At 39.2% G+C, this 24,687-nt stretch overlaps 1 protein-coding gene across 1 annotated transcript; it reads right to left on the bottom strand.

Moving 5' to 3' along the window:
• Window positions 1-175: 175 nt before the first annotated feature.
• Window positions 176-24,059, bottom strand: ghrb (growth hormone receptor b). Its single transcript, XM_083929668.1, has 9 exons — window positions 23,905-24,059; window positions 17,668-17,755; window positions 11,035-11,170; window positions 7,847-8,025; window positions 6,631-6,809; window positions 5,748-5,892; window positions 4,738-4,828; window positions 4,451-4,520; window positions 176-3,073 (listed from the first exon to the last, which is right to left on the bottom strand). Exons 2-9 carry the CDS (start codon window positions 17,744-17,746, stop codon window positions 2,195-2,197), a joined length of 1,758 nt encoding a protein of 585 aa, XP_083785794.1. The 5' UTR covers window positions 17,747-17,755; window positions 23,905-24,059; the 3' UTR covers window positions 176-2,194.
• Between the last annotated feature and the right edge of the window lie 628 nt (window positions 24,060-24,687).

Genomic DNA, 24,687 nt, shown 5'->3' with positions numbered 1-24,687 from the left:
TAACACCGCCACTGAACAAGTCCACACTAAAGTTATGTACACTAAACAGATCAAATGCACTCAGCTGTGCATGTGTCTAAAACTAGCTGATATTAATAACATGACAGACAAATAGCAAAAGTATGAAAATTGTTTATTTGCAACAGCTAAAATGCAATAACTGTCAACACTGATGACCATGTTCCCCAAGCTTTTAATACAATACACTGTCAACCACAACCCAACTGAAAAAAGACAAACTCTTACAGTGCTGCTAGTCCATGCACTCGATGTGAAATACCGACTGAGCTTGACAATTCGAACTAGTTTGGGTGTCAGCAGTTCAGAAAATAAATACATGTAATGAGCATCTAATATTTTATCTTCCAGTAGATCCTTTCACATACATAGAAGTCATATTTAATTTGACTTTTTTCGGGCGCTGATGTGCTGGCAACAACATGATATATGAACCCATTAAGGCAGAGTGGTAAAAAAAACCTGGGTTTCTTATTGGTTAAGTATCATTTTCACTGTGGCAATATTGAGCTCTACGCCAGAAAAGAAATCAAAACATTTTGAAATTCATACAGTTGTTGGAATTATTAAAAAAAAGAGGGTATATCAACTAGAAAACTCCGCAGGAAATTTTTAATTGCGGGCTTGACTTTTACCTGACCACACACACATGTTCTGGACGTGCCAGAAGCTTGCTGAATTTGGTACGATATATTCCAAACCCTCAAACAGGCTCTTAACACAGATTTGGAAACCGATCCCCTGACTGCTCTCTTTGGGCTCCCTCCATCTAAAAAATCTGCCCATTACTACACAACGTGTCGTGGCCTTCACCACCACCACCCAGACGTAACATTCTCCTTAACTGGAAACATGTTTCTACACCGACTCATAACAGTTGGATACGTGGAATTTTACAATGTCTACGGTTGGAGAAGTTAAGGTTTCCACAGAGGGGAACTTTGACAGCATTCCAGCAAACCTGGGACCCACTGCTGGCTCTTAGTAGTAACAGTCTCACTCTTACTGATGAGGCTGAGGACACTCCTAGTGCCTGGAAGGAGACACACAGCCCCCCCCCCCCTTTATTTTATTTATTTTTTATTATTTATTCATTTCTTTTTCTCCTTTTCTTTTTCTTGAATTACCTTATTTATTTTTGCTATTAGCTATAGTTTTTATATATATTTGTTATATGTTATTCAGCTAGTTCCTGTGAACACGTCAGACGTGGGTTGTTGGGAGGGATAGTGGGATTTATGTACGGGTTTTTTCACTTTAAGGTAGCTGCGTTGATACACTGCACAACTGTTGTACTCTTTCTTGTTTGATATCTGCAAAATTCAATAAAAAAAAAATGTGGGGGAAAAAAAGAAAGTTAATTTAATGGTGATTACACCTCTCAAACAACATCTTTTAATTAAAAATCAATCCAATGTCCAAAAGAAGATTATCACCAGAGAGAAGAGACTCTGCTAAACATGTTGATATCACTTTGATGTCTGTGGGGTCCAATATGTGAGATCCAGAGCAGGTTAAAAACCTGTCTGTCTGCTGTAACCCAGACAGTTTCTTGTCTCAGTTTTTTTATTGGAGTTCAATGGGTCACTGGTTGGCGCTCCTGTCGCTTGTAGGCTCATAGGGTCAAATGTGTACGCCTGTTTAATCCCATAGTAACATGTCTGCTACCAGCACACATTTTCCGATGTTTTGACTTAAATTGATTGAAATGTGAAAATTGTGGGAGATAGAGCAAGTGGTTGAGATATTTTTCAGAATATTTTACAGTTCCTCCACACTCTAGCTGTGATGTCACCCACTCTAGGTCTTAACATTTCACCACATACACAACCATTATAAAATCTTAGATTACCTGAAAAAGAAGAAGGAGGAAAAGCGGAAGAAGCCCCAGCAATAATAGACTGTGTGTTTTTCAAAGCCCAAAGAATTACATTTGACCTGCCCCCCCCCCCCCCCCCCCCCACACAAAAAGCTTGAGATATGTCCAAGAGGATAGGAATGAAGCAAGTGACAGTACAAATAAATGTACTCTTCAGTCGGGGGTTGTGGCAGGACAAGCACACATGCCCCCGACTATTTTAAGGAGACCGGATATTCAACACTCAACCAGGACTGTTCCCAAGCTTATCCGTGCCTTTGATTAAATAGTCTTAACTTTACACAGTTCCCTGCTGATCTACGGTGTGATGCTTCCCAACAGGTCAGGGGTCAGGTAGCCGCCTGGTGTCGGCATGATTTTTGGGATTATCAGCTGGGGGACAGGTGTTGCATTCGGTGTCAGTACGAGGCTGTTCTGCCTGTCAACACCCTCTACCACGGTATAGACAGGAGCAGGGGAAAGAGGGAACACAGGGGCTGCATCTGATTCATGGTAAGGCGACAGGGATGGTGAAGAACCCAAGTCTCCTCCTGTTTGGCAGGGTTCACTCATGTCTCTCGTGGACAACCTCGGGCTCACCTTTCCTGCGTTGAGCTCTGAGGTGTAACCTCCGTGATCTGGATTCACCACCAGAAGCTGAAACTCTTTATTTTCTTTCTCTTTCTTGGCCATGATGTCTCTCTCTGTAGCTTTGATAGTGTTTTCCCCCATATCTGTCTGTTCCTCAGGTGAAAGCAGCACCTTGCCACATGACTTCACCTCACTCACCTGGGTGTACAACGCTTCTCTGCCCAGCGCTACAGAACCAGGTTCCTCAGTGGCAGGGCTCTGGACCGGGGAGCTTGGCTCACAGGCAGCCGGGCACAGGGATTCCTTATTGTGGGCTTGATTTGGGGTGAGAGGAATGAAAGGTGACGCTTCCAGGTCACTGGGGAGATCTGGGTCGCAGCAGCTGGCCCGGCCAGAGTCATCGTCTCTAAAGCCGATGAAGAGGGGAGAGCAGTTGGAGGACAGTGAGGGCTCCATGAGACAGTCCGTGTCCAGGTCTGTCAGTCTGTCGTTCTGCTCCTCAATGTCCAGGTCGATGAATTCCACCCAAGGGTCGTTGTTGTACAGCTCCGGCCTTAGATCAGGGGGGCCACCCAGGATGGATGTCAGCTCCCTCAGCTTCCCTTTCTGTGAGACAAAGAACACACTCAATAGATGCACTCAATAGGCCGCCTACAGCTGCTTCAGGCATTATTGTGTATATATAAACTGTTTATAGCTTTTCTATCAGTAATGTAACTGAGAGCTGTGAACTTTAAAATAAGTCAGAGGAGGGTCAAAAAACATGAGCAGTCACACAATCAGTCTGTTTTAAACAAGCCCTCAGGTTATTACTTAACTTAAGGTGAAAACTTCCTTTCTGGTTCAGCTTTGACCTACCATATGCCAATTCTTCCCCCTAAAATGGCAAAGTTACAACACACCATACTCCTGCCTCTGATTGGCTAGTGCTAGTTGGTTGGGTTGGTTAGGTTTAGGCATGAGGAGGGAGATTGTCTTACCCTGATATTCTTAAACCTAACCAATCAGCCAGAGTAAGGCAGGTCATGCCTTCTCCCCCCCCAGGAAAAAAAGATTGCCTTCCGTAATAGGTTGTATATAGATGTTAATCTAAGATATATTAAAGTCTCGCTAACCTGGTTGAGGTTAAGTTTAAGCACTGTACTAATGTGCACACAGTTTGGATGAGCACAATTTACAAATACAATGGTTTAAATTGTCACACTGATCATCTGAGGGCTCATGTTTCTTACTTTATCGGACTTTGCTCTAGTGATGTTGCTACAGAAATGATGGCCAAAGGCTAAGTTGACCCAAAGCATGGAAACACATTTTCCCACTCGCACAAAAAAGGAGAAAAAAAAAAACACAATAGAAATAGAAAAATTAACATAACAAAACACAGTACACTACTGATCAGACCAACCTGATACCAACCTGATTATGTATTTTGTTCTTTATCTTTCTACGTATTGTGTGCATGCATGCGTGTATTACAAAAAATGTGCTGTTGCATGGCCAAGATGGCATTCTAAAATACTTTACTGGTCAGAATATGAGACACTATTCTTCTCTGAAAATTACATTTGAAAAAATAAAGAATAAACGAAAGTATTGTATGTTTTATCTTTACATTTATGATCAGGGTTGTCTATTATTCATGCCAAGACGGTAGATTTGGATTCATTCTCAGTGAGTGCTTATCCCAGTTTTGATCTTATTCCGGATATGATGTTTTCCTCAAACACAAAAACGGGATACTAATGTTAACACACTCAATCTGGAATCAAGTATATTAGATAACGGCTCATTGACTGCTGTGATTTTGGTTATATTATACAATTTGATAATAATAATAATAAAAAAAAAATCTACTGGGAAAGTTTTCTGTGGGCCTAAAAATGTTGTTCCTTATACATTTTTAGTGAAGAATCACTTTAATATAGATCATACTAGTAGATGAGGATAGGTCATGGTGTAGCATAATGACATGTAGATGAATACCTTGAGTAGTTCAGGATCAATTCCTCTTATTTTGGGTCCAGGAACAGGAGGCAAAAGAATAACCATCAATCTTAGGGAAGAAAAAAAGACCTCAGTATTAACACTGAGAAGCACATACACAGAATGTCTGACACCCCTGATAACAGACACTGAGACGGAGTTTTCAAGGTCTAGCAGCCCACATAGTGTGCTGGTCACTAAGCAGCTGCATACTACACCTCCTCATTTCTCAAAACATTTCCAGTCCTACACAGAAATCCTGATGGTTGTAAAAAAAAACAACATACTTTTCCTGCTGCGATATGATAACTAGCATCAGGATTGCCACTAGACACAAGGCACCAAAGATGAACAAGGCCACCACTGGGAAGCTCGACGCTGAGAAATGAAGCACACAAGAACCACATATATTTAATATGGTACATCATACAATTGTAAATGAACAACAGGACATGAAAGGCTATGTTTGGGTTTTATATTGACAAATGTCTAAATCACTGAAGCCTTTTTTAGACACATGACACTGTTATGTTATGGTTCTGTCCTTCAGAGATCAACTGTTCTGTAACAGTGACTCAGGTGCTTATTAAGATATAATATTCAAAACGTATCATCACATTTACTGTGTGCAATGAGGTGCATGTCTGAAACGGACTTTAGAACAATCTGGTTTAGACTGGTAGAGCCCTGGCTTCTCAAATCATTAGATTACTGTATGGACACTAGGGCTGAAACATACGGGGAACTAATGCAATAGTTTCCTAGACCAATATTGCAATTGCAATTCAGTAAGTGATTTTTTTAAAAAGTAATTTATCTTCCGTTTTATTCACTTTACACAAGCAATAAATCGTTCTATAGTATGATGACATACACAGCATTGGTTACGGTCTACATATAAACTGCTCTTTCATGTAACCAGGGCTACAGTAAGGTAAACTGATGCATAAATTAATAAATAGGGATTACATATGTTTTTTTTATTTAGCTATTAAATTGTAAAAACCTTCAATCAGAGTAGACGCAATATTTGTGTACAAAAAGCAGCTGGATTCATACATGGCTACCGGTACATTCTGATCACAGTGTTAAGGAGACCACACAGGTAATTATCGGAATATATTTTGCTTTTTCTTTTTCAATCAAGGATTCTGAAGCTTAGCAGAAAAAGCTGCTTTGTTGAAGGCTGCAGCTGAGTGTCCTCACCGTGAATAGATCTCTCAAGCTATAATGTGACATTTAAAAACCCTTCATAACAGCTTGCTAAAGCCTGCAAACATTTCAGTTGAGTGTTTACCTCTAGATGGAACGTGCACGAATACAGAGTCACTGAACCCGCCAAACTCTTTCCCACCGAGCATTTTGCAGCGGACCCGCACCTCATGATTGATGTTAGTTTGAAGCCCATAAATGGAGCGATGTGTGCTTTTCACAAGGTCGACCTGTGGTGAAGAAACACAAGGTTCAAATACCAAAAAAAGAGTGCTGCAGCGTCACAATCTTCTCCTCAAAGAATCATTCCTGTTACCTTTGACAATGTGAAAGAGTTTACTTTAAAAGTCAATCATTGTAATTAAAGTCTTGAATTCTTGCACAAAGTATGATTTAATATGACACTACAGTTTAATTTGATTGAAGTTGCAACATACTCAGGCGCACTCACATTTGATCCATCTGTGCCATGCTTAAGCCTGATTGCTCCCCCTCCCTACTCCCCTGCTGGCCAGGCCCGTCCTGCCCTCACATGGCTTCAAAAGTTCCGGGCCAAGGCACCACCGCTTCTTGCTTATGCCATGGCGTCGCAATACGACACACACATTGATTAAGGGGGTTCTGTAGACCTCAAAAGTTTTTGTGCATTTTGTCAAACTGCTTTTCATCTGACCAAATCTGCAGTAAACATTACACCTCTGCATCAGACCATCGCAAACCCTTAGGCGGCATTTTTATTTAATGTGTGTTGCAGGGAACAGCCGCATATAAACTGACATCAGTACTGCCTTTGCTCGTGCTCATACATATGCAATCATGCAGTGCTGAAGCCCGACTCTCTCAGACCGGCCAAGTCCGCGAAAAGGATACAGTTGCACTCACACTGATCAAACGAACTAGACTAGTGAATCGTGCTTGTGAATGGTAAGTGTGAGTAGACCCTAAAATGCGATTGAGGACACACCCACCTTTTCCCACAGGTCAGAGTTGACCTCGCGGTACTGGACCTCGTACTGCAGCGTCATCCATCCCATCTCCACGTCTGCGGACTGAGGTGGCTTCCAGCTCAGTATGATGTCATAATACGTGCCGGTCAAACTCACGTTCAGCAGAGTCCAATTCAGGCCGATGGGAGGATCCGGCTGCACTGCAGGCCAGAAAATAATAGTTTTATCAACAGCAGCTGGACAAGACTCTCGTTGTTTTAACTGACAGTGTATAACTACAGTTTACACACATTTATTCATGGATTTATGCTATAATACCTGGATGGTGGGAAGCATGTTAGTTGAAGCTGAGAGTCCTCCATTGGACTAAATTGTAAATACTTTTTACAATATGGGACCTTTAAAGCGTAATTCCAGTGTAAAATCATCAGCAGTAGCCGGCTGTTAGCTAACACTAATTAGCTCGGGGCAGCACGGTGAAGGCATTAAAACAGCTTTTTTAACCACTAATACTGCTCAAAATAACACCAAACCTCTGCAGTAGCATAACAGTCTTACCTGCTGGCCCCGGTACCAGCTCCTCTCATAGTAAAGTCCATTATTTTGAGCAGTATTAGTGGTTAAAAAAGCCATTTTAATGCCGTCACCGGGCTGTCCCGAGCTAATCAGTGTTAAAAGTTGTTGCACGAAAAAAACTGTCTCGATGGCTTTGATGATTTGATGACTGAATTTGCCAAAAAAGACCCTGGGAAGATTTAACAGGGAACTATGCTTTAAGGGGAAAAAAAGATCAAATTGATCCTCCTGTCAAGATCACTGCCCTTTACACTAGATGGACAAAAGTAAACGGACACATATGTCATTCCAAAATCATAGCTATAATCTGCTGCTAGCAGCCTCCACTGTAATGGAAAGACTGTCTACAATCATTTGAAACCTTGCTGCAGGTTTTTGCTCTCATAACTGAGATCCAACACTAGTGTTACGCACTGGCGTTCCAATTCATTCGTATTCATGTTGAGACAAGATAGGCCTCTCAGCGACAGAGGTAGGATTAGTTTGCAGCTTTGGAGGTGGAATGCAGGATAGATATTCCCATAAGCGCTATGGTCTATATGCTTTGGAGTGAACAGTAAGTGGAATATAGGAAAACTTCACATTGGGTTGTAAATGTGCTTTACTATCATCTTTCTCTAATCTTGATCATGACAGGTGGGAAATGAGGCTGTAAACTCACCGATGTCTTGAACATGGAAAAGGTTCTCATCATAGAGGATGGACTGATCCCTCGAACGGAGCTGGACACTGTAATATGTCCAGATGAACGTATGGTTCTCATTGAAAAAGCACTCGTTTGGCCTGTCGATGCTGTAGTGGGGACACTCACTCCACTCTTTAGGAGGAGCATGGGGGGGTCTGCAAGAAAGGAAAGACAACATGAGGTCTACAAAACAGAATGGATGAGACCTCGTGGGTGCAGAAAACACCTCTGCATTCAGTCAGAAAGTCTACTCTAAGAGGTTACGAAATATTTTATATATAAGCTATTCTAAGAAAAGTAGAGGGACCTTTGTAAATGTAAAGTTTGCCTTGAAGGTGATGCTAAAGGAAAGGTCATGGGGTTGTTCAAAAGTACTAGTGGGGTTGCCCGTAGAAAGCAAGTATTCCTATGGAAAAGTGGTAGCGCAGACAGAGGTGAACATGTTGGCAGTCTCACATAGTCACTCAGACATACCACACACTGTGACAGACATGCACACACATTGAGACAGACCCACAAACACAGTTAATCTAAGAAAAAGACAAATACATGTGTATTAAGACTAACTGTACCAGCTCCTCTCCAGTAGTAAAGTCCATTCAAGTCGATCCCCAAATGCAATGTAAAAGGAAGGAGCCCATTGATGTTTTATTCTAGAAAAACACATAAACGTTGTGGCAGTTTGAATGGACTTTACTATGAGAGGAGATGGTACCGGGGCCAATGGGTAAGTCTTTCAAAACTCTTTTAATAAACTCTGGGTTCTCTAACTACGCTGTTAGTGCTTTGTTTCGTGTGTAAGAACTCTTATCATGCATAATCATCATTCTGAGCAGTGTTAGTGGTTAAAAACAACGTTTTATTGCATTCACCTTGCTGTCCCGAGCTAATCAGTGTTAGCCACGGCTGGCTGTCAGCGGCTGTTAGCGACTCTCTGGGATAACTCTGCTAATAGCTGTTTCATGAAAAAAATAGTCTTGATGGCTTACTTGATGACTGTATTGTAAAAAGACGAGACTCATTTTACGCCTGAATTACGCTTTACACAACTTGGGTAAGTGAATTTAATAAAAGTTTCTGTGATGTTTTTTCTTTGGGAATTAAGATTTGTTGATACCAGCTTACATAAGCACATGTAATATTTAGTTTTACAGGAATAAAACATCTGAGCTAAACGGCTTAAAAGACATTTTTCATTTCAGACATTAAAATGTCAATTTAGATGTATTTTTATTCTACAAGTAAGCAACATTGTTGTTTTCATAAAATAAATATTGATATATATAATATATCTCATTGTTAGCAAAGTCAGACAAATCAAATTGGGATCATCATGAACTATTCCAATAGAGTTGTGTTCAAATTCATTGTAATGAATTAGGAATTTGGATTTGTTGAAGCTTTTTTATCTTTTTGAGAATGTGACAATGACTAATGCTCGAACTCAACAGTTGCTGTTTTTATTTTATTTTACTGTTTACGCTTTCTTCATAGGCCCTTTACAATTAGAAAAATAGAGATTAATGACAGGCTTATCATTTAATCAGCATCTTTAGGAAATCTCATGATCTTTTGGTGTGCATTCATCACTACCTAAGTTGTTGAATGTTAACAATTTGATAAGAAACATTACTATGCCTTCAGATTTCTCAAAACAGAGTGTAAGGCTGAACTGGACTTTTGCCTTGTCAACATAGAGTGTGCAGGTGTGCCATAGACCAGATAAGCCTTAGACACAACTGTGTGCACATTTGAGTTGCAAAAGCAGTGATCTTGCTGCTTCACCTTGAAAATGTGGGTAAAGAGGAGATTTTTGAAGTGGTTCATGACCTTATCCTACATTTGCTTACACCTAAGCCCCTTTCACACATGCACTGCAACCCTAAACTTATCTAAAAATTACCCAGAGGTGCTGTATGTGACAATACAAATGTCCGAATCAGTTGGACCAGGCATTAAACAAATGGTTCTTTAAAAGATCTACATACATACACATTACAAAAAATACAAATTAAATATTTTCCCATACATTAACACCTAATGGTTGGAGTAGGACACTCCGCAGGAAGCTAGCTACCTAGCCAGCCAGCTGCTAAATGAGTAAAATGTAACAACATAATGCTTCATCTAGAGATGCACCGATCCGATACGGATCGGATCAGCTCCGATATTGACTAATCAGCTGGATGAATGAGGCTGATCCAGTCATTCTTTTTTATTATTAATAAGATACACAGCAGTACAGTTGCAGCAATCTATTCACTTAGGGTTTTATATTACATTTTAAAACAACTGTTTGCAGTGCACTTTACATGGAAGTGTAATTTATGTCTTTTTGCTGCTAATGTACACTTCATTATTACTTAATACATAATGTTAAGTACATTTATATCTGTGTTAATTTGTTCCCTTTTTTTAACAAGGCTAAATGTTTATGTCTAGCCTGATGCCTTCACTCACATTGCACGGTTCATTGATTCAACAGTAGGATCGGATCGGTATCGGCCGATACGCTCAGCCCAGGAATAGGATTGGATCGGAAAAAACTGGATCGGTGCATCACAAGCTTCATCCACACACACTCTTGTCACCGCATAAGCACATTGATATCTCCGGATGACAAGTGATCTGCTTGTTTAGCATGAAAGAATGGTGACGCTAGAATGCCAGTATTTTTTAATATTCAAATATATATTCAAATTCATTATATCGCCTAAAGCAAACAGAGTATTTACAGAAGGTAAGAATGTGTCTGACATGGACAATCTCCTGTTGTGTTTTAAAAAGAAACATTGTCCAGAGTTCGTGTGAGAAAGCTGCTCCTCATGCATTTTCTAACAACTTTTCTTATCTTATCTTATCTTTTCCTCCACATATAATCCACCGTTTCCCTTTTTCTACTTCCTAACAATCCTCTTTCTCTCTTTTTCTCCTTAGACAGCATGCATTGCATTACACATTTTTCATACTTTTCATGCACATTGTTAAAAAAAGCCTTGAAAGTCAAGGCTTTTATCTTTTATTGTAATGACTACATTATTTGTACTCTGCTCAGTTGTATCCAAATAACAACCTACAGGTCTCTACTCTTTACTTTACTTTTTTCTGTTACCTTGAATGCACAGTAAAGGCACATATCTCCGATAGTGAAGTTTCGACCTTACTTTTTGTTAATGTAGAATAAGCGGAGATCTCCCGGCCCGGAGAGGCTGTGGGAATTGCCGACATTCCATCTGCAGTGAAAAGTCTCCATGTTGGTGGAGACACAGCCAGTGAGATGTGGGTGTATCTGGGGCAGGACTGTAGGGAACAGACAGAGAGGAAGTGAGAGAGTATTAATGACATATCTAATTATTTTTGATAATGCAAAGCTCTTCTTTACTTTGTTGTTTTTCTTGCAACTGTTAAGACTCATCATTGTGGCTATGCTGCACTCCAGGGACAGGATAATAACTCATCTGAGTCCAGTGAGCTGCCAGGCCACAGGGCGAGTATCAGCATTTTCCTGGAAGTCAATTTACTGCCTTTCAAGAGAAAGCTGCAGCGGGAGAGTTTACTGCTGTCTGCTGTCGTGGAATAAGCCATTTGCCTTCGCTGTACTATGTGCACAGAGAAAACTAATTGGATCCTGTTTTACGAGCTGCATGAACTCAAACCATGTGCACAAAGAGCACGTTTCTACAACTCTAACTGGATCCGGTTTTACGAGCTACATGATCTCAAACCACGTGCACACAGAGCACGTTTCTACGACTCTGAGTCCTTATTCCTGTCTGTCTGTAGTGTGCTCATACTGTCAAAGGGACTAGGTTTAGGACAACTCAAACAATTTGTACACATACAAAACATTTCTTTACTATCCATTGTGAATCAGTGTTATACGAGTGGAAAAAACACCCACTGGTGCCATGCAGATAGATTTGTTTATTTTCCCAGGTTTTAAGAGACCCTTGTGATATAATACAGTTATATGTAATATCTTTTGTGGTGGTCACAACCTTCAAAAATGACGAGATGACAATCTTGGCAGTTATTCGCTTATTGCAGATGTTAAGGTGTCGACATATAAGAAACACGGGATTGTAGTAGAAAAATATGTACGAGGTAGTTCATGAATATTGTTGCCATTAAATAGTTTGTCCACCGGAGAGCACTGACAAGTTGTTTTCAGCTGTAAATGTCCTGCTTAGTGCATATCTTGGTTTCCCTGGAAATCCCGAAGCACCGCTAGCAAATTTCAATTCTCTCTGCAGCTGCCTCTGGGCACGAACCGCTGGAGCTCATTAACTATGTAGAAAATCCCAAGTCACCGATCAAATTGTACTAAATCTAAAGGGTGGCGTAACTGATGACGACAGTGCTTCATCGTCAAAGTCGTGATAGTAAACAACAAAAATGGCTGCTTACGATGTCGCAGTCGGTTGTAGTGCTCTCCAATTGCGTGCAGTGGTATATTGAAATGCATGCGTTGGTGCCGCCCCTTGAATTGGGGGAAGGCCGATTGCTTGTTGCCAGACCCTATGTCTGGATAAATGTGGGTCTGGATTTCAAGGCTATTTTGTGGTCTTAATTCTTTATATGTATTGAATATGTGCTTATGTATTAAAAAATGTATGTTTTTCAAGTCGGAATATTGGATTTATTAGGTTAGGTTTAAGCAACAAAGCACTTAGTTAGCTTTAGGTAAAGACTGTGGTTTGGGTTAAAATAGGTACATTTGTTAATTAACTTATGTATGTGACACTAGTTAGTATGTAGGTAATTTATGTAGGTAAATGAAATTAACGTTGAATTTTGGTTTCACGCTTTGTTTCTCTGTCTGTCAGCAGGATTACAGGAAAACTATAGGTCCACCACATGATTTTTACCATGTGGTGGATGGTGTATTATGGTAATGATGAATATACTAAATTTTGGAGCAAATGTACAAATTATTTTTCACTTTTGAGATTTTCCCATTGCGAGACAGGTTATTTGTGCTGCATTCATGAAGGCCTAGTGTCGGAATCTGTACAATTGTATAACCTTTAATTAAAAACTACTTTGTAGGGTCGTCAAAAAACAATATTTGGAAAATAATCTAAATAATTAGTATCAGATTTGATACTACCCTGCAAAAGTATTGATACTTTTGCCATCAACAGTGCAGCCTCCACTTCCTCCAGTCGACGCTTAACGTCACCCAGCAGCACTGCAGACATCTGTGTTCAATTGTCACCAGGTGCCAGATTAACACCAATAACTGGGAGAGATCTGAAAGTTTTTTTTTAAATTTTGCTCACTGCTTTTTTCACAAAATAAAGTGCCTTGGTTATTTTAAAAAACATGCTAGTACAGCAGTGGTATAGCCACAGAAGATATTCTACCAAATTATGGACAATAAAAAATAACAGTATTTCAGAATAAATCAAGTATTTATTAGTTGTTCTCTAATTTTGATCTCCAGTGTATATTACACCCTAAAGTTATCGGTTTTCTTTTTTCTTTGCACTACGTCAGACAACTTTTTAAAAGTGTTATGGTTGTTTGTATTGTCCTAATCTTTTAAAATTTGCATAATTTCTTTGTAATTTTCCCCGTGGTCTGGAAAATGATATCAAGTATCAAGTATTTTCCCGGGTATCTGTATCAACTTTGAAATTTAAGTACCGTGACAACCCTACAAGGTACACTTTCTTTTCTAGTGCATGTCACCGCCTCTATAGGCTATTTCTTTCTTAGAAAACTATCTGAATGAAGAGGTAAGTGAGGAGGTATTTTTGTTTAAAATGAGTGAACTGGCCCTTCAAACAAAGAGCCAAGGGAGCCTTTTTTATGTTGCATTTAAGTAAACACTGCTGATAGTATTACCAGGAGGTTTTGTGATCAATGATTCTGGGGACCGTAGCAACAGTCAGCTCAGTGCATCAACACGTCAGAAAGGAACAACACACACGCCCAGGCTGACTGAGTACTGAGACATATGAGGACAAGATGGCCCCTTCACAGCTGAGAGGCAGCACTCAAAGCAGATGATGAATATCTCTGGCCCGCTTAGGGTGCTTCAGAGAATGGAAGTAACAGGTTAAAAATAACTTGTTTACCAGATCCCAGACTCATCCTCAGAACTCTGCTGAGCTCAGGATAAACAGAAAAATCAATTTGACCCTCAGCTATGCAGAGCATTTATGTGGCTCCCTTCATCAGGATACATGAGGACGTGTGGATGGTGTTGGTATGACGGCGTAGTATTGATTTACTGCGTGTTTTTTGGGTGAGTGGGAGAACTTGGGTCAATGATGAAAAGGGTTGGTAAGATGAGAAACTTTGAAAAGCTCTTTTAAAAAGCATCCTTGAGTGGCAGGGAATTTTAACAACGCTGGAGAGCTCCTTCAGCGACAGACTGTGTCACCCAAAGTCTGTGACGGAGTGGTATCGCAGGTCTTTCCTCCCTGCAGCTGTACAGACTGTACAATCAGCACTGCTCCACATATCCTGCCTAATATCATATCTTATCTTATCTTATCTTATCTTATCTAATGCCACTTGATAATTCATGAAATTAGCTCGACTGACAGGTTCCCAAAATGATTCAAATAAATATTCAAAATATGTAAAATTATATTTCATGTGCTTATAATAACCTCTAATTTAGGGTTATGTCACACTTGTTTAAACTATGAATTATTAAGAAATTAAACCTTTTTAAGCAAGTTAAATTTTTTTGGTACAAAGTTTTGACAGTTACACCACTTTTTTGCCATTATCCTCCAAGTATTCTCTCAAAAATTATTAAAACCAAAATCTTTAGAACAGTGCTTCTCAAAAGGAATGTAAACAGGTCATTTGTTTTTTAACATTTTTAAATTAAATTCAACCTTATGGACATAGAAAATGGGCATCATATCATTGACCCACTTACAGATTTAAAGTACTGTGCAACTTCTGGGCTAAGTGTAATTTTGAGGTACTTAGGGTTGGACAATATGATAACATATGCACTGAGATTGTAAAGATTAACCAAAGTGTCATCTCGACCTGAATCTGGTTGCTAATCGGTCTGTAAAAACTGGCTTTTGAACCCGGAGGCTGAACCATCATGCGCCTGATGCCGCCAGGTTCTGAGATTGGTCAAACATCTTATCTGTAACTGGCTTCTCAAATGAGTTTCCAGAAAATGTTCTGTACAGCGCATTTATTTGTAACTATGTCTCCAACCAATTACATTTATATGTTATGTTTTGGATTATGGTATCTTGCAACTTTTTTTTCTCTAGTGAGTGAAGTGCCAGGGGGCGTAAATAGTCCAAGGGTTCATATCCTGAATGAAATGCTTTAATTTGCTTTATTAAATTTTATATATTTGGATTTTAAATTGTTGCTTGGCTATAACATACAATTTAACAATGGCATATTGGGGTATTTTTTTTTGTATGCCTAAAAATTAAGTCACATTTGGTTGACAATACTTCAGCACTTTCAGTAAAACTTTAAATGCAGGATTTATGAGTATTTTAACATTTAACGATTTTGCTACTTTTACTGAACTACTGGATACTTCTTCCGCCACTAAGTGAGTGAGAAAGGTATAAAGAAAACAAAAGGGGGAAACTTGGATTGCTCCATGGTGCTTAATTCTGACCCAATACACTGTAACAATATGTCAACTCGCAAGCCTCCATTTCTGTGCATGTGTGCTTGTCAAAGTACTGCTGTGTTTGCTCAACAGCTGCCAGACAGAGTTCACCCCTGGTGTAAGTAAACATGAGCGCAGTAGAAGCTGAGTATTTTCAGAACGCAGCCATCAGAGCTACAAAAAACACACATACAATTTCCACGAGGGTAATATCCATTTACAGGGTATTCTCATTACAATACAACTCTTTCTGAGGCAAACTACCAAGCGTGCAAAGTAAACATGTTTACAGCATGATCTGAGTGCTGCCGACACAGTCTATTTCAGGGTTAAACAAAACATCCTCGCTCTATCTGTTTTGATAAGCTCAGATGCGTTTCCTTCAGCAATGATTTTAAAGGAAGCAGGAAGGAAATAAAATGTCCTTCACAAAGACTCACTCATACCTCCAGCAGATCCCATGTAATATCTGGTAGAACGCAGTTTATTATCTTTAGTGTGTGTTTTTCCTATTATAGCATCTATAAACATCTGGGAAGCCTTCATTAATGTCTTTCCTGTGACCACACAGGGTAAACAGTTATTTGGAGTCACATTTTCAGACATCAATCAGAGGAAATATCTGCATTTAGAAAAAGCCATTTCCTTCCTTGGCGAAGAGCCACAATGCTCTTAACAATGATTACTGAACATTGTATTGACCTAACAAGCCTTATGGGCAAAACATTAAAAAAGAAACAAAAAAAGCCTGTATGCCTGGAAGCGACGAGCGACAATATGACCTCGTAATCACATCAGGAACAAATGTCCTGATTCCTGAGTGACATATTAATGTGCTGAGGTGGCGAGGAGGAAGAAACACATGTTCATCCTTACAGGGGCCATTCAATTAGTAGAAGTAATACCTCCGGCGGCTGGTGCTCCAATAGAGTTGGGAGATGGGAAGCTATTTTGAGCGACCACTGTTTGTTTGGGATTCTCTCATAAGCAAGCAAGTATATACAAGACTTCAATACACATGTAACTCTTAATTCAAAACATCCCTTTGAAATCACAGAGGTTCTTTGATCAAATGCCAAAGCCTGTGTATATGAAAGGCTAATGAGAGGGGTGCATTTCAGGGCGAAATATCCAATCTCCAATCTTAAAAATCATGTTCACAATCAGCCATTCATTCATTTTTCATTCATTCATCTTCAACCGCTTGTCCCTATCAGGGGGGGTTGGAGCCAGCAAGCAGCCATTCACCACAGTGACACCAAACCAGTTTGAATCAGTCAACAAAATTTGAGATGAAGGCAGCGATTCAGAAATCTGCAGGCTATTAAAAGTTGGCAAACCTGCTACCAAGTCTGCATTCAAAAGCTTTTGATTTCAATGAACAATTCGGCAGGTTAAAAGCTTTCACTTGCATATTATGGTATGCTACAGGGGCAAAACATGCCTGTCAGAACATATCAGCCTTGTTCATAAAAGGCATGGGAACGGCAGAAGAACAGAAATAGAGGGGAACACACCTCCGCTAAACTACGGACAGTGTTACGTAACAGGATAAAACACAGGATGTCCTTGTGTGACTTTAATGGTAAATGCAGACCTAATCAAGTTTATATCTATCTAGTTTATATTTGTGGGGAAAATACAACTCATATATGCAAATACACAGCCTTTTCACTCCCACTGAGGGGTTTTCTAGAAAGGGGGGCATAAACACACTAAACAGCTTCCCATTGTTCAGAAGTGGAGTACTCTCTGCTCTCCAGAATTCCTGGTAAGCCACTTCACTAGAAATGTGCTGGCTGCTCTCTCTCTGCTGAGAGCTTCGCTGTTGTGCAACACGCTTCATATCCATTTGAATGCCAAAGCAGAACAGAGCACACAGTAACCATGCAACTATACATGTTTTGTAATATATTATAGTGTTGTGGCTCATTAAAAGCAGAGTTATCCAAAAGACTTGGATCACCTAGTGTTGTGCAATTTCGGATTCCAAACAAAACAGATGAACACCAGATGTCAAAGAAAGCATGATCAACGCCAGGATAAAAGTTGTCAACAGCATTATACATTGTGTTGATGTACTGTATGTTATATAATAGACATTATATAATACCTGTCTGAAGTCTTCAACTGCCAACACGTTTTAAAATTCTAATCTTCTTATAGATATTCAGAAACATACCTTGCCCAGAGGCTGATTCCAGTGCTGAAGCAGCGAAGATGTGAAGGAAGAAGAAGAGCGCGGTGAGAGCGGCTGCCATGGTGTTGAGCTGTCGAGGAAATGTGGCGAATGTTAGTTTCTCAGTGCAGTCCACACAGATGAATCACACACCCTGTGAATGCCGAGCCCACTACCAATATTACACACTCCTTAACTTTTTTTTTCCAGAGGAGAGTTGGGTTACCCAGGATAAAACTGTACAGAGCCAAAGAACTGTAAAGTGCTTTAGATAAAAGCATTCATCAAATGACTGAATGTTTCCATTTGTAAACCCTACTCCAGCAGCTTATGTTAAGTTATTCTATATCCAAACATCCAGCTGGAGGAACTCTGTCCCCATGTTGCAGATATTTTGCTGAATACTTGAAATTTGAACTCTTTGGGATAAGAACTCCAGAGACTGCTTTTTGCCTTCTGAACCTCATAAACCCGTTAAACTGGATACTTACTGATGTATTGCTTTAAAGTTCTAAAGGCTTTTGATTTATTTGACTTCTAAATGGGAAGTCACACTTTTGGTTGCTTTCAAAAGGATCTCATTTCAGATTTTCATGCAGGTCATTTGAATTAGTGATGCTTGGAACTTATATCTGCTTCTTTTTTTTACACTTGAACTGACACTGCCTCCTTTTAGGGCTTCACACTAACTCTTGCAGGATTAATTTCTTTTTTTATCATTTACAATTGAATTAACATTTCAACTACTTTTATTGCTGTAACTTTATGTTTACAATTCAGCCTCCATGTCAACTTCTTTCAGCATCATTACTATTACTACCAAGCCCTTTTCACACATTGTGCTGCAACCCTGAAATCATGTAGAATTTACCCAGAAATGCTGTATGTGAGAACACAAGTGTCCAAATCAGTTAAAATGGACATTTAAGTAATTTCAAATGAGAAACTTTATCCAAAAGCAATTCCCACATTTTCCGAACCACCCCCTGAAGCCGAGATGGACCAATTCCTGTCTCTCAACGTACAACAAAAACGACTGATATCTGTCATTTATAATAAGATTGCTCTTCTAAGCCCAGTCCCCACTGCCTCACATAAATATGCATGGGAAAAGGATTTGGGGGTAGACATTACTGATGACCAGTGGAGGGACATTCTGAAACTGAAGAAGACTACAGAAGCAACTGAAGCATCTACCTGTTGTGTGCTACATGGGAGAAAGGCAGACTCTGGACAATGTCTGGTGTTCATACTGTACGAGGAAATGGCTTCTACTTTAACTTCACTCAGTGCTTAATAGGCCTGTCGCACTAAGCAATAAATCACTTAATCACATAACTTAACTTTGCAAGCCACGATAATTTCCATTTGGATGCTTGTTTGTTTTACTCGTGTCTTACACCCCGGTTAAGGGGTGACTGCATATACATTTACTATTCAAAACTTTCTCACTGCTCCAGCTTCTTTCAGAATTTTTTTTTTTAGTGTTGAAATTTCAACTGATTATCAGGGTTTTGTTTATGCTTAAACTTCATCTAACACTTTTACTTCCACTGATACAATCCTTCAACTTCATTGACTGAAGCTTCAACAACTGGCACTTTTATTTTACCTTCCACTTTAACTTATTTCACAAATTCTGTTCAAACTGTCGCTTCAACTTATTTGAGTGCTTCACCTTCAGATGCAACTTCGTTTTTTTATCATTCTTCATATTGTTATGTAAAAAAAAAATGTTTCTACTGCAATTTTTCAGCACAAGCAAAAACATAAATGTAGATTTTCTTCCAAGAAAGAATCCAAGTGATTAATGGTTACAGTACATGGCACTTATTGGACAGCAGGGAAGACCAGCACATTGAAATCAGAATCTGAGCATACTTATTCAGTTTCCATTCACCCTGTTTATCCTTCCTAGAAAGAACAGTGTGGTTCTGAGCGTGACATCCATCTCCAGCCAACAGTGCTGCTCCTGCCAGCGAGCGCGTGATCCTTACAACTTTGGATCGTGTTTGTACTGAGCCTTGTAGGGATTCATACAAATGTCATGTATTCATCCTGTAAATACTTTTTTAACCGAGGAGTTCATTTTAAGTCTCTCTCTCTCTCAGAGAAAGTATACGTGTGAATGGTTAAGATCAGGTGTGAGGTATCAAATGATCTTGACCTCACTCGAGAACAATGGACTTTTGGGTCAAATACAATTGAAAGTTTCGTTATCAAATATGACACTCCAGTAATTAGCCTTAGGCCTGGTCCACACCATGGATGTATTATAAGAAATAGTACTGTATTTCTTTAGAGCTGACATACTGGCAGACAATATCTATCTATTCCAGATATATTGTACAGTATCAGCATTGGTGTTAATGTATATATATATATATATATATATATATATATATATATATATATATATATATATATATATATATATATATATATATATATATATATATACTGTTTTTCTTAAAATTTAATTAATTTTAAACATTTTTGCAGTATTTGTTTTCTCTTCAAATTCTCATTATAGCATGGAAAATGAAGAGTTGGATAGGTCAAATATAGATTGATGAACGAATAAATCAACATAATATATTTTGTCATCTTCATAAACTAGAAATATCGTTAAGTATCGTGCCCAACTTAGCCACATATTAAGGCTACTTACAAAAAGGCTTCTTTATAGTAATAATAATATATAATAATAATAATAATAATAATAACTTTATTTATATAGCACCTTTCAAAACATAGTTACAAAGTGCTTTACAATAAAACAAAGCAAAATAGAACAAACTTTACAAGAGCACATAAAACATACAAAAAAACAAAACAAGTAATTCAATAATCAAAATAAGACAACTTAAAAAAAAAGTCAGAGTAAGCCATGCAATAACAATAGGTCTTTAGATGAGACTTAAGAGCTGACACTGAGTCCGACAGCCTCATGTCCTCAGGCAGGTTGTTCCAGAGTCTCGGGGCCTGGATGGCAATGGCTTTACCCCCCCCTTAGTTTTCAGCCTGGACTCGGGAACAGACAGGAGGCCTCTGCCTGAGGATCTGTATGTTGTTAAAATATTGGTTGATAAATTCTGATTGTGGATTACTTTTTTCCTCTCCATTATCTATATCGACCTCCAAAGTTCAGCATCAATCAGCTCTGTGCTAGGTTCACATAGGCAACATGCTACATATAATTGCTGTTACATAATCTTCCACCACTTGTGCTGGGTTAAGTGGAGGCTAAACAAACAGTTCTATGCATCTCCACTGCTAGGGCCATGACAACGTCCATTTCACCAACATAGACCTTGCTGTAGTCACAGCATTATTACTCTGTTGTCTCTGTTCACATCTGTGTGATGGGAACAGACAAGTGTTTACATTCTGGGATGTCTAATGCTGATAACACACACGAACAGACTCAACTTCCATCAGTGCTGCAGATGCAACACCTCTGTTTAGATGCTTGGATACAAACATACTCAAGGTCACGACGTAAAGCTTGGGAAAACCTTGCAGTGGAAATTGTTAATTGTATTGCCATCCCTACTTCACTTTATACATTGACATTTGTAAGACCTCTTAAAAGGGGAACACTTCCTAATACTGAATAATGAAGAAATCAAATGTTATTTCCATGGCCTATGAAAGTTCAATATTTGTGAATCTGAACTACTCTCTAAAGCCAGAAACTGGAGAAGTGAGTCCCCCACTTGAGTTGTCATCCAATATAAAGTGTGGAGCTGCTCCATTGACAATGAATGGAGACTGATTTTCTTTTTTTCATACCCAGATGAGCTTTCTTCTCCTGTAGTGTTCTCAGTGCAACAGAAAGTGGCCCCAAATGCTCAAAACATTTTGTGTCATCTGTAACATCTTTCTCAATTCATTGTCTTTGGAACAGTTCTACACTTTATATGTGATGACGTCACAAATTTCAGTTCGGGCACTCTCATGTTCACTAATATGTGGACTGTCTTAGACCACAGGAGAAACATGTTGGACTTTGAAAATAGGAATAGGTTGCCCTTAAAAAACAGTATGTTGACTATTCAAGCACATGACAATTCTGGGACCTAAAGCTAGGGTAAGGGGACATACAGGTTGAGAAACCTGCTGTATGATGACATTAGAACGTATCAACCGTATAATCTTGTTACTCGCTCACAGAATAGGCTTTTAGAGATGCTGCTGGAAAATAGCAACAAGAAGGAGTTATTATGAAGAGGAATATATCATGAGCACCACACAGCCGGGCTTAGCAGATTTGTTCTTTGAAAGCATAAATAAGAAAGAAATCTGCATAAAAACTCTCCCATTTCATCCACACTAGCTTCCGACTCAGATAATAAAACAGTTTCAGATGCAGAAAACCGGTAAAAGCCGTCTTTTTTAACACAGAAAACTGATCAGGAATCAGTAAGGGAATCGATTAAGAATCAGACCGATTAGCAGAATCAATACAGGCATTGGTATTAATAAAATCTATCAATTTCCATTCCTATAGGTTATTGCTCTACATTCCATGAACTGAACTAGAAAAACCCTCTACAGTGCACTTCTGTGATAACCTACAAAAGGCCTTAAACTTCGACACTCCATTCAAAAGCCTTATTTCAGACCTTGTATTTTAGCATTGTACCATTTTAGAATTGTATTACACCACTGATTGTATTTTAAAATTCCTGGAATTTTAATTTTAAAATATGATGAAATGTTTAATTTGCTGCTCTTTAGTCTAAAGGTGCCGTCTTACATCTCAACACCACTGTCAATGAGGAGAACTCCTCAACGGTCCTTCAAGGCTGGTGCCAAATCCGTATGATAATGTATCGTTTTTGAATGGAATTGCAATGAAATCATATATCGAAGTATCGTGGAATACAGTTACATCACCTAAACTGATGACAAGCACATGCTAAAATTGACCTGAAAACCAGTTTGGTTTTAACAGCATGTGCACATGCATGTAAACAAAGTCATTGTACAGTTTCATTTTTTTTTTGTCTTCTCTAGAATATCCCTTGAAACCGTTCTGTTCATTTTGCACAAAAGTCCTTATTACGAGAGAATTCTTTTGATCTGTCACATATTCAATTCAAGCATAAGCAGGCTTTCTTTTGTGGTTATTTCTTATGGACTGTATATTGACTTACCAGAAAACATTCGATATCGTGACACAGTATATGTCGTTATCATCGAGATATGAATTTAAGCCTTAGGCCTGGTCCCCACCATGGATGTCTTATTAGAAATCGTACTGTATTTCTTCTAGAGCTGACATACTGGCAGACAATATCTATTTATTACAGATATATTGTACAGTATCAGTCAGACATCTTTACTAAAAGATATCAACGTCAAACTTCCACAGTCGATTATCCACATGATGACAAATAAGTTTTGTATTTTTTTTTTCAGTTTTCTGAAATTGTATGTTTAAATATGCAAATGAGTTATTATTTCTTATCTGTAAAATCATTCAGAGTACAGACAGGAATGTTACTGGAAAGTTAAGTGTATGTTAAGTGCTCTAAAGTGGAGGTTTCTGAGAGAAAACAGCCATCAGACATTTTCACACTCTCACAGGTATCACAATGAAACGTCCCCAGCTGATAGTTTTTGTTTGCATTACAGGTTTTCTGAAATTGTATATTTCAAATGATATATAATGTTATGTAATGCTAACTTTTGGTGAAATGATGAGAAATCTACAGACACAAATAGACACATTATAGTCAAATACACAATATACAAAATACAAATAAACTTTTATTAAATGTTGTATGTTTCCTGAAAGAATAGGGAAGGTAGAAATATAGCCGAAAATGTCATTATGTGCATGATGTGTTTGCCTGATGTGTCCTTTTCAAACTGCACCATAACCAAGTAATTGAACTCCAAATTGAACTTTATGGGCTCTTGAGTAAAACACACGATACTTCCAGACTTAACCACCTGTAGATTTATCACATTTAAATCTGGACGAGCTTCTTTAACAAGTGTTCCTTCACTTTGTTTTAATCCGCTCCAGCTTGGCTCTGACCGGTTTTTCCCCACCGGTTTTGTGCAAGACTCGTGGAGGAAAATAGAGATATGAAGCTTAAAACGCTGTCCCGATAACGCACAGGGAGCTGCCTCCACTCTACACATAAGGCAGATAGGATCTCAGTGCGTGATTACGCGTTATCTGATGCGGTGGGTCAACACACGGACATGCAGAACTAAACTCACCGCTGCTGTGGTGTGCCCGTCCTAAAGGTCTCTCGGGTTGGCTTGGTAAAACAACAGCAACACTGAAATCACAAACAGATAATGAACTCCACAGTCCTCCTGAACAGACCGCGGACGTCCTGTACAAACCGACCAGGAATGTGTTTAACCACCGAGAGCCATGCAGGCGGAGGGGTAATGCTGTCGAAGAAACCCCGCCTCAGCTCACGGGCTGACGGCGTGTGTGTGTGTGTGTGTGTGTCTGTGTGTGCATGCGTGTGCATGCGTGCGTGTGTGTGTGTGTGTGTGTGTGTGTGTGTGTGTGTGTGTGTGTGTGTTTGTGTGTGTGTGAAGTACAGCTGTAACCATCTCCTGTTGTTCCTGAGTCAGGCAGAGGGGCGCCATCTGTCGGTGGAGTCCGGGTACAGCGGGACAACAACCAGCAGACCTCCGGGAGAACTGTCTGAAACATGAGGTGGTCTTCATGGTGTCAAGTTAGTCCCTCCCTGTGTAAAGACCTGTCAACAGTGGTGGGAGAAGATTTTTTTTTACTTAAAGGTTGAATACGTAGAAAATGTATTATAAGGTATATTAAAAAAACAATAATAATAATACAGCCATGGGGCGTTTGGAGGTGTATTGCTTTTCCATAAAAATATATTTAGTCTGAATTAATTTTTATTTTTTTTGACGGGTTTGACAAAGACTCTCTGTCACGTTCTGTTTCCATGGTAGCAGCCAATAGCGTTAGGCATTGCGGGTTGCCAGGGTTGTCTGTTGTTGGGTGCAGCTACTGTAGGCTGG

The sequence above is a fragment of the Echiichthys vipera genome, assembly GCF_963691815.1.
Source record: "Echiichthys vipera genome assembly, chromosome: 16".
In the NCBI taxonomy this organism is placed as follows: Eukaryota; Metazoa; Chordata; class Actinopteri; order Perciformes; family Trachinidae; genus Echiichthys; species Echiichthys vipera.
Note: the sequence above shows the minus strand (reverse complement) of the source record. Positions and strands in the feature narration are given on the sequence as shown.

Coding starts and splice junctions, on each gene's coding strand:
- ghrb (XM_083929668.1), bottom strand. CDS start 17,746: ATGGCAGCCGCTCTCACCGCGCTCTTCTTCTTCCTTCACATCTTCGCT. Junction 8,026..11,034: donor TTATTCTACATTAACAAAAA/GTAAGGTCGAAA, acceptor CCTTTCTTGCAG/ACCCCCCCATGCTCCTCCTA. Junction 4,829..5,747: donor CGTGCACGTTCCATCTAGAG/GTAAACACTCAA, acceptor TTCATTTCTCAG/CGTCGAGCTTCCCAGTGGTG.